The sequence below is a fragment of the Neolamprologus multifasciatus genome, chromosome 23, assembly GCF_963576455.1.
Source record: "Neolamprologus multifasciatus chromosome 23, fNeoMul1.2, whole genome shotgun sequence".
NCBI lineage: Eukaryota > Metazoa > Chordata > Actinopteri > Cichliformes > Cichlidae > Neolamprologus > Neolamprologus multifasciatus.
Genome location: NC_140460.1, coordinates 26,782,245 through 26,791,867, shown reverse-complemented (window position 1 = coordinate 26,791,867; position 9,623 = coordinate 26,782,245). Strand labels below are relative to the sequence as shown.

The 9,623-nt window shown below is 40.6% G+C and overlaps 1 protein-coding gene across 1 annotated transcript; it reads left to right on the top strand.

The window, feature by feature from the left end:
* Positions 1-1,960: 1,960 nt before the first annotated feature.
* LOC146491707 (transmembrane protein 237A-like) lies at positions 1,961-9,607 on the top strand. Its single transcript, XM_085150581.1, has 14 exons — positions 1,961-2,647; positions 2,787-2,822; positions 4,348-4,379; positions 5,520-5,530; positions 5,627-5,698; positions 6,155-6,283; positions 6,867-6,960; positions 7,273-7,430; positions 7,508-7,640; positions 7,731-7,922; positions 8,854-8,927; positions 9,016-9,100; positions 9,184-9,305; positions 9,400-9,607. Exons 1-14 carry the CDS (start codon positions 2,462-2,464, stop codon positions 9,462-9,464), a joined length of 1,389 nt encoding a protein of 462 aa, XP_085006707.1. The 5' UTR covers positions 1,961-2,461; the 3' UTR covers positions 9,465-9,607.
* Positions 9,608-9,623: the final 16 nt, after the last annotated feature.

The window sequence follows — 9,623 nt, the reverse complement described above, 5'->3', positions numbered from 1 at the left end:
AATAAGGGACACCTCGTGGCCAGGGCCGGGCGACCCAGTTGTCTTCACCCTTCCCAGTGTGGTGAATTTTTTAGCTCTTTTTTTGTGTGTGAAATTATTTTTTTTAACCATTTGACTTGAATTTGATTTAAGTAGATGCGTATTCTTTGTGATATCAACACATGGGAAACAAAAATCATTTAGCCATTTATTTTTAGCTCAAAATGACAACATTAACACAATAAAACAGGTCTCTTTCTTAAACAGAAGCCTGTCATGCTTAACTTTTGATAATAAAAGTAAATCTTTCTTTAAAAGAACTCTGTCCTGCTTAACTTAAAATTATATAAATTAATAGAAAACAATAGAAAGAAAAATATTCTTGTAACAGTGCACATTTAGTGCATTTAGTGCAATTGGCTTCAGCAGAGGCATTATTTCAGCTTTTGCTCCCGTTTGTAAACCCACTTGTTCCCATGATTACGCGTCATAACTCATCATCATTATTCATCTATGTATTACTTTTATGTATTACTCATCTATTTGTTGTAATCATCTATCCTTGCAGTTGTTTATTACACAAAATAAATTATATTATCACACTTCTGGCCACATAGCGCTGATATTCACTGCACATGCCCATTTTAACCTTAACCAGAGGGTTTAAAAACAAACAAACCAGTGTTTACCATATCTGGTTCTGCCGTGGCCTGGTAGACAAAAATTGGTTAAGGGTTCCCCGAGCTTTCACGCCCCTCATGTTCTTCATGTGCCCACCATTAGAAGCACCTATGGAAAAAGTGCGCCGGCACACAGTGCAGTGCGCTTTATAGATGTTATCGTGCACTTTTCCAGCCAGGTGTTTTCCTTTTCCCATTCTTCCCTGCACTTTTGCAGCCTTTTTTTCTTTCTCTGAGAGGAACAAACATTGCTGGTCTAATGCCTGGCTCACACTGTGCGATTTTTGGCCCATTTTGAGCCGATTTTTGAGTCGTGCGACCAATTTGGTGATCGGCCCGATTTTGGCCTTCATCGTGCATCGTGTAGTATACGTGGGGTAACGAGAAGGGTAACGATTAACACCTCACGACCAGCTCCCGATCATCAATCGCTCGTGAGGGTGTCACCGCAGCCGCTCACACTGCTCACGCGCAAACACGTAAACGTCGGTGAAAAAGACGGAGCAGCACGGCTGTGCAGCGTGTGATCTGGACTCAAGCGATGGAGGCACAACTTGTAGAACTTTGGAAAGCTCATCCGAGCCTTTTCGATGTGGCATCACCAAATTATCACGACCACAACAACCGTGAAAATAGTTGGATTTACATTGCTGCTCAATCACAGCTGCCTGATCATGTTTGTCATTAGTAATTTAGCAAAGTTGATGGTGGTGCGTGTCTGTGTGAGTGAAAGACAAAGAGGGAGAGCGAGCGACAGATTTTCTGTTATAACCTTCATTTTATGGAGGCACAGTGTGACTCAGGTCGCATCAGAGCATCGGGCGGTATAGTGTGAGACCTGCATCGTGACCTACGAACTTATAACCCATGCGAGCCAATCGTGCAGTTTGAAAATCGCAGTGTTTGCCCAGCTTCAGGTGTACTGTCGTCTGAGACTTGCACCGCAGTGTCGGCGTTTGTTTCCCTGTTGGCCATGCTTTTTGTTGTGGTCATCTGTTGTCTTCCGGTATTTTCTCCGCAAGCGACCTTTCCTCAACCAATGAGATGAGCGGTAATCTGAATTGTCATACTCGAATTGTCATAAGTGTGCTGTCAGCTCATTGGTCACAAAGCAGGGGCGGGGCTGGGAATTATGTTTTCAAACAAAGCGTTAATTACATTAAAACTTATAGACTACTTTTGATTCTCACTGTATTACGGGACAAAGTGCGTCCCTTATTAGCTCAATACGGGACGTGTACTTTTGTTTCTAAATACGGGACGATTCCGTTTTTTAAGGGACGGTTGGCAACCCTAGCAGGAACATATTTAGCACTTCTTCAACTAAAGACGCCCGCAGGACCTAAATTCAAACAAAACTGCCTCTTTTCCTGCCCTCCTCCCTATTCTTGTACACAGACCTCCAATAAAAGAAACCTATATCTAAAGCATGTTTGTCCCCTTTGGCCATGAATGATTTCTTGATCCATTCCAGTCTAAAATGACACATTCTCATGTCAAATGGTGGGTAAAATGAACAATTAACGTAAATAAACAAAAACAAAAAAGATTTGTATTTTTAAAGGTATGTTACTGTACACCCAAAGCACTGATGTTTGCTAATCCTTGAAAGTTAAAAATAAATAAATAAATAAATAAATAAATAAGATTAGCAGCCATGGTTAAAACAAACAATCACACACACACACAGAGATTAAAAGGGGGAGGGGCAAAGTAGTCTTCAAAACATTATTAATACCTGGAAGTTTAAATTTTAATACATTTTTTTCATTTTATTTTTGCTAAATGTTAAGCTACCGGAAATGCGTCACACTATTCCTAAATACATCCGGGCCACAACCCCGCCGCTCAGTGAGCGTAAACAAAGCAAAAAAGGAAAAGAAAAATCAACAAAACAGCGATTTATTCGCTTTAAACGACTGAAGCGAGTAAAACAAAGTTACCAGCTGCATAATATTAAACGAGTTATGGATACAGGAGGAGCAACGGTGAGAGATATGCACACATAATGCATGAAAAGTCAACATAACGGTTGTATTTAAATGGATGGCGTGATTTGCTCCCAACTGTACCTGTGGGGGGCAGAAAGCGCAGACAGTGTTTGTAACCTGCCTGTTTTCTGTGTAGACGCGGAGGGTGAGGGAGCTGCCGCCTCTCCCACAGGTGAGTAAATCAAACCTCATCTGAGCTAACAGCTCTGTAATCTCTGTAATCTGTAAACTCCTCTGTAATAACTCTTAATAAAAATCAACAAGAACCTGTTGATTTGTCACGTGGTGGCTGGTTTTTATTCATTTTATTCACTTTATGTTATTTACACGTTTATTTATCCAGACGTTTTCGGTCTTAAATTATGAGAAAAAGGTTATTGATAGAGAAAATATTGAATCAGTAGCTTATTTGAGAAATATTAAAGTGATCCACACTTGGTTTTACATTTCCTTTAATAATAATAAGTTTTCTTTCTGTAGCACCTCGCAAAATGTACTAAAATCATTAAGACATTAGAGACATACAGTCCTGTGCAAAAGTGTTGCGCCACCCCTCATTTTTTTTTCTTTTGTGCTCTTAAGCAACAACTTATTCAGTGAAACAGGAGAAAGTTGAGTAAAAGCACCCAGAGATCTGATAAACTCGTCACACAGACTTGAACAATCAGACTTGGTGAATTTAAAGCCTGTTTTTAAGAGATTTGGTTTTTATTTCTGAAAAGTGACATTTCAAAGTGCATTTTGGGTAAACTTTCACTGGTCATATCACTTAGTGATTTGGTTCTCGGTTTACGTGAGATGAAGTACTTCCTGGATGTTTTTACTCACCGACACACTCATAAATACACACTGCCACTCCAAGACGCTGAAAAAGGGGCTTGACCTGTGCTCGGAGTAATCCTCAGTCCTGGCAGATGTACTAACACAGATTTAGCCGAGGATAAAACAGTCAGGATGTCATGTGTCACTTAACTCCTGTCTCGCTGGTTTCTTGGGGGAGAAATGGCCAGAAAGACGCCGGTAAGATGCTTGCTTCGGTTGTTTTATCCAACTCTGGGTTATAACTAAAAGTTCTTGAACTTTTTATGTTAAAATCTTAACTTTTTCATTGGTTATGCAAGTGCTGATGGCTTAGATAATCTCTTATAATGGGCTTATCCTGTTTTGTAAGAGCAGCCATATCACTTTCAGGCAGTTTGTGTCTAAATTTCAAAATTACGTTTCTTTGGTTCTTGTGTTCTTGTTACTGAAGGAGTGATAGTTATTAGATATGTTTAAGATGCGTTTGATGGCACCAAAAAGCTTTCCAGTCAGATTTTCTCAGACTCTGGTGTGTCTAGTAGCGGTGTATACCGAAGGGTCAGTTTTAGGGTCTTGTTCTTGCAGGATTTCAAATAAAAAGGTCATAAAAAGTGTTTAGTTTTGTTTCTAGATTTACTAGAATGTGTGCATAACTTGTGTTGTTCTGTTGGTATGGACAGAAATTCAGAAAATATAACTGTAGGTCTTATTATCCCAATTATTTTTACATAGGTTTCTTTTTTGGTGTGACAGATTTGGGAATGAAAAAACTGCATTTAATGTGTTAAACTTCAACACAAATCTATAAAAGAAGGAATAAAAATGTTCTTTAGAGGGGTTTTTATGAGTGAACAAAGGGAGAAATCTGACTTCTGTGTTTCACTGTGTCTCTCCAGAGAGGCCAGCGATCTCTTCCCACGATGTCGAGGTGGGTAAACATCTTCATTTCAAGCAGCTACTGTGGTGTAATGCTAAATGACCTATGAAGCTTTTTTTGCCATGCAAGAGAGGTGTGTGTGTGTGTGTGTGTCTGTGTGTGTGTGTGTGTGTGTGTGTGTGTGTGTGTGTGTGTGTCTCAATGATCCAGGAGCACCCGGTGACAGTCTTTGTGTTTTCCCGCATGACGTCACAAGGCAAAAGTAGCAACTAAGTAATTTGGAGATAAGTGAATAAGAGGAACAATGGACAGGAAACTTTCCAATCCGATTTAATTTATATATATAGTCAGTCCTTAAACAGTGAGTGGAAAAGCACAGGACCTGAACTCTGATCAACTTTCAACACTGATGACGCAGCAATGGATTGCCATCATATTAAAGAAGCATGTAACAAAATAAAAATGAAATAATAATAATAATAATAATACTAATAATACCTACTGAATTAGAGGTCACAATAAGTCAGCCAGACTTCAGACTGCTCTGTATCTTCATTTTTTTCTACTTGGCTCTGTACAACATCAGAGAAAGGGGCTATCAGTCATATGGTCATCCCAGACTCAAAAGCCTCACACACCTGTCAATTCTAATATAGTTATGGTGGGTAAAAATGGTAAATGGCTTGCATTTGTATAGCGCTTTTACTCAGTCCCTAGGGACCCCAAAGCGCTTTACACGTTCAGTCATCCACCTGGTGATGGCAGCTACATTGTAGCCACAGCCACCCTGGGGCGCACTGACAGAGGCGAGGCTGCCGGACACTGGCGCCACCGGGCCCTCTGACCACCACCAGTAGGCAACGGGTGAAGTGTCTTACCCAAGGACACAACGACCGAGACTGTCCAAGCCGGGGCTCGAACCGGCAACCTTCCGATTACAAGGCGAACTCCCAACTCTTGAGCAGCTAAAACAGCTGCTTTTAGACAGGGGATGAACTGAAGGGCTGCACCAAAGCCCAGGATAAGATAAATGAGGATGATTTTGGACTCTGATTCATGCAAAGTGACTCTAGTAGAGTCCAAGAATAAAAAAGTGAAGTAGTAATTGAGCAAACGAGGTCCTCTTTAAACAGCAAAACTAAACTTTTCTTCTCTCTTTTCTTTGTTCTTGCGACCTGTGCACATGTGAAGTCAAGACACAGGTGGGTAAAAATATTTCTAATAAACGAGTTGCATTTCTTCTCAAACTCATTTTTTATGTGACTTAGCTTTATTTATTTATCCCTTCATGTGCACAGAAGATGTTCCAGCACCAAAGCACAAGAAGAAGAAAGCGAAAAAGGAGACAAATGGGGTGGACGATACAGACGGTAAGAAACAGCTTTGTATTCTCATATTTGATGCTTCACGAACATGAATTTAAAGGTTTGAAGGGCTTCTTTAATATAACCTTTTCATGCACCTAACTGTATCTTCACCGCTCACACTATGAGCATATTTCTCATTGTCATCCAAATTATCTTCAAATTGCCATCATGAGCCCAAAGAAAGCTTTGCATTATGTATTGAACTGTTGAGCAGTGTAAAACTGCACATATATAACAGCATTTATGTTCACTAAGGTCCTAAAAAACAAATTGTTACCATTAAAATTCTTCCATAACTCTGGAGAATAATTTTAAGTAAAGGATAACAACATAAAACCACAAAGAAGGAGAGTAGACTTTTCAAATTTGTCCTAAAATTTCTGTATAAAAATGTCAATTTCCTCATTTGCCTCCACCCACTGTTTAAAATAAAGCTGTAGCTTCTTGTGCCGCCTTCAGATCAGGGGATGGAGATGGGAGGCATGGGCAGCCGCAGGGCTTCTGGAATCGGGGATCATCTGACCCTTGAAGCCACAGTCGAGGCCCCGCCACAGAGGAGGAGGAAGAAGAAGAAAACTGCCACTATAGGTGAATTCAAGAATTCTGTCTCTGCTAGTTGTAGCTGCTTTATATTGCAAGGTAAGGACCCTGTAATAATACAGAGAGACCGCCAACAATCAGACAACGCCCTAAGAGCAAGAGACGGTGGAAGGAAAAACTTCCTTTTAACAGGAACAAACCTCCAGCAACCGTGTGCTGCCACCAGTTGGGGGTGAGGGGAGAAAGACTGTTTGATAATAACTTTAGCTAGCTCCATATTTTTAACTGTAGACTCTGCTGGAGTGGCTTTGCATGATTCACTGCTCAAAATAATCCTTATGGATCTTATTGTGAATCTTGCATCAGCCCCCTCAGTTCATCATCTGCCTGAAACAAGCTACTTTAGCTCTTCCCACTTCAAACCAGCTTTCTTATGATTGTCTGCCTCTCACAAACGGCAGGTGGGTGGAGCTTCTGCGACTCTATGACAGACTGCAGAGCCAAATTTAGAAAATAGTGTCTGAGTGTAAGCATTTAGAGCAATCTGAGGACTGAACTTTTGGCTGAAACTGAAACTTTGCCCATGTTGTGAACCCTTTAACGTTGTGTATGTGACAATCCTGGATTTCAGGTCTTGAGGACGACCACGCTGACCTGGTGAACGGAGACACCGTGGACCAGACCACAGATGGAGAAGAAGTGGTCAGGAAACCCCGAAAGAAAAAGTAAGAATTTATTATTTTAATACAGGTGCACTAATTGTGAAATTCTGGCTTGATATCCACATTTAAAGAAATCATTTGGCTGACAGTTGATTTTTATAATGTTGCTGTTCTTGTTTATTCACCTTTATTGACTCTGAAACACACAAGTGTTCACAATAAATTAATAACTGAGCTGATTTAAACCATCATTGAAGGAGAACAAATTCAAATGTATGCAGGGCCTCGATATTTGCAAGTCTTTAATGTTGTGACCTGAGAATAGTCTGGTTTTTAGTTTTAATTTTTTTTTTTAACTTGCCATACACTCTTCAGGAAGTCCAAAGTTGTTGAGACGCAGCTTCCCGATGAGCTGGACGTACCTGAGGATGACATCATCGCCGACACCCCTCCTCCATTGCCGCAGCACTCCCTGTTCGCCGCCCCACAGGGTCAGAGCCAGCCGGTCGGGAAGGTGTTTGTGGAGAGAAATAGTGAGTGACAGAAGAAGAAGAAGACGGTATTGATGATGAGGTTGTTTGTTTAACTTTTTTTATGTGTTTGCATGCAGAGCGTTTCCAGGCTGCTGAACGCTCCGAATGGAGGAAGACCAGCGACCCGATGGACAACATGGCAGACTTCCAGCACATGCAGCCGCTGTGGACCACCAGAGATGTTTCCATCAGAGTGCATGGAGGCTTCAGGTAACAGCAAAGTGTCTCCTGTATGACTTTAAAAATCCCGAGTCTGTCCTCTCATCTCAGTGTTCCTCCTCTCCTCTGTTCATGCTCCAGGGTGTTCGGTCTATACTGTCAGGGCTTCCTGGCGGGCTACGCCGTGTGGAACGTGGTGATGGTGTACATGCTAGCCGGGCAGCACCTCACCGCCCTGTCCAACCTGCTGGAGCAGTACCAAAGCGTGGCGTATCCCTCCCAGTCCCTGCTCTACATGCTGCTGGCCATCAGTACAGTGGCAGCCTTCGACAGGTAAAGCTGCACAATAGAAATCCATCATGGTTCGCCACGTTGCAGACAAAAACACATCACACCTTCTGGCAAATTAGAATCACCAAATAGCCAAAGACTACTGTGGGAGCAAAATGGACACAAAGAGAACACACGCAGACACGGTATTTGCAAGCAAAACTTTGGTATTTGTGAGAAAAACTTGTTATACATTTATATTTACAAGAAACAAGATATGAGCTTGCAAAACAATTTTTTTATTTTTGATATTTGCAAACCACAAAATTGGTGTTTGTATATTTTCCAGAATGTTAATATTCATAAAAAGGTTTCATAAAAAAATCATAAAAAATTTGATATTTGTGCACAAAAATGTTTCATTTTTTTAATATTTGCAAACAAAAAATGTGATTGGCTTGCAAAATTTTAGAATTTTTATATTTGCTGACAAATGTGGTATTTTCGATGAAAATGTTGCTATTTGCAAACAAAAAAAATTGCTTTTTAAAAACATATATTTGTAAACAAAACATTTTGGATTTAACAGTTGCAAACAAAAAACAGGTTTATTGTATTATAAATACTTTTGTATTTGCACATAAAACGTCACTATTTTGCAATCAGAACTTTCAGATTTTTATGTTTGCAAACAAAAAGTGTTATTTGTTTATTTTGCTAATAAAACTTTCTTATTTACAAACAAAACTTTTGATAGGAGCAGGTTTCTTAAGTAAATCTGCAACATCAGAAAAGTGGGGGTGCAGTTCAAACTGTACCCAGTTAAAAAGAACGTGTTGAAACTTTGAGCTCAGGTGAGGGGCTATAGAGCTGGGGTGGGACAGGGATCTCACTTTATAAATCTTGTAATTTAAAGTGTGAAGTGAATGAATACTGCATCCATTTACGCTATGAATTAGATGTTTGTGCTTTCTACAAATGAAACTCTCCTCAGGGTGAATCTGGCCAAAGGCCCCGTGGCTCTGCGGGAGTTCATCACGCTGGATCCGGCGGCTCTCGCCTCGTTCTGTAAGTCCTTCTCTGTCTGTGCGTCAGAAACACATCATCATGGGCTCTGTTTGGGATTCAGTTGACAGGCTTTGCTTTTTGCACACAGTGTATTTCTCAGCGCTCGTTCTCTCTCTGAGCCAGCAAATGACCAGCGATCGGATCAACCTCTATTCCAACAACACGGCACTACTGTGAGCTTGCTGGAATAATCTGATATTCCGAGATCATTAAAAAGTCTGGTTTTGATACAGAGACTGACCTGATTCTGCTTTAGGCCTACAGGGTTGGAGCACCAAATTCTCCACCCATGGGTGACTGTCAACCTGGTGGTGGCCCTGCTGGTGGGCCTGGCCTGGATTTTAATCGCCATCAGACCTGAGACAGACTACACGGAGGGTGAGAGAGAGCAGTGTGGGACGAGCATTTCTGCTTAAAAAAGGAAAATCCAACTTAAAACATTTATTTTTGTTTTCTTATCCTTCCTCCTCAGGTTACCTAATGGCCATGGAGATTGAGCCTCCAAAGTCAGAGGACAAATCAGAAATGACCGCCTGAGAAAATTAGGAAATTACTGTACAGCTTTTTTTGTCATTTTGCACATATTTTTGCATTTTGTCGTGAATGTTGTTTAAGTTATTTTTGTACGTTTGAAATATGTTCATTTCTTTTTAAATACAGAGATTTAAAGAACCCAACAATAGTTTTTTATCTCTT

Excerpts from the sequence above, each read along its gene's own strand:
- LOC146491707 (XM_085150581.1), top strand. The coding sequence starts at position 2,462 with ATGCGTCACACTATTCCTAAATACATCCGGGCCACAACCCCGCCGCTC. Across the intron at positions 5,699-6,154 it reads TGGGGTGGACGATACAGACG|ATCAGGGGATGGAGATGGGA; the intron begins GTAAGAAACAGC and ends TGCCGCCTTCAG. Across the intron at positions 7,923-8,853 it reads ACAGTGGCAGCCTTCGACAG|GGTGAATCTGGCCAAAGGCC; the intron begins GTAAAGCTGCAC and ends AACTCTCCTCAG.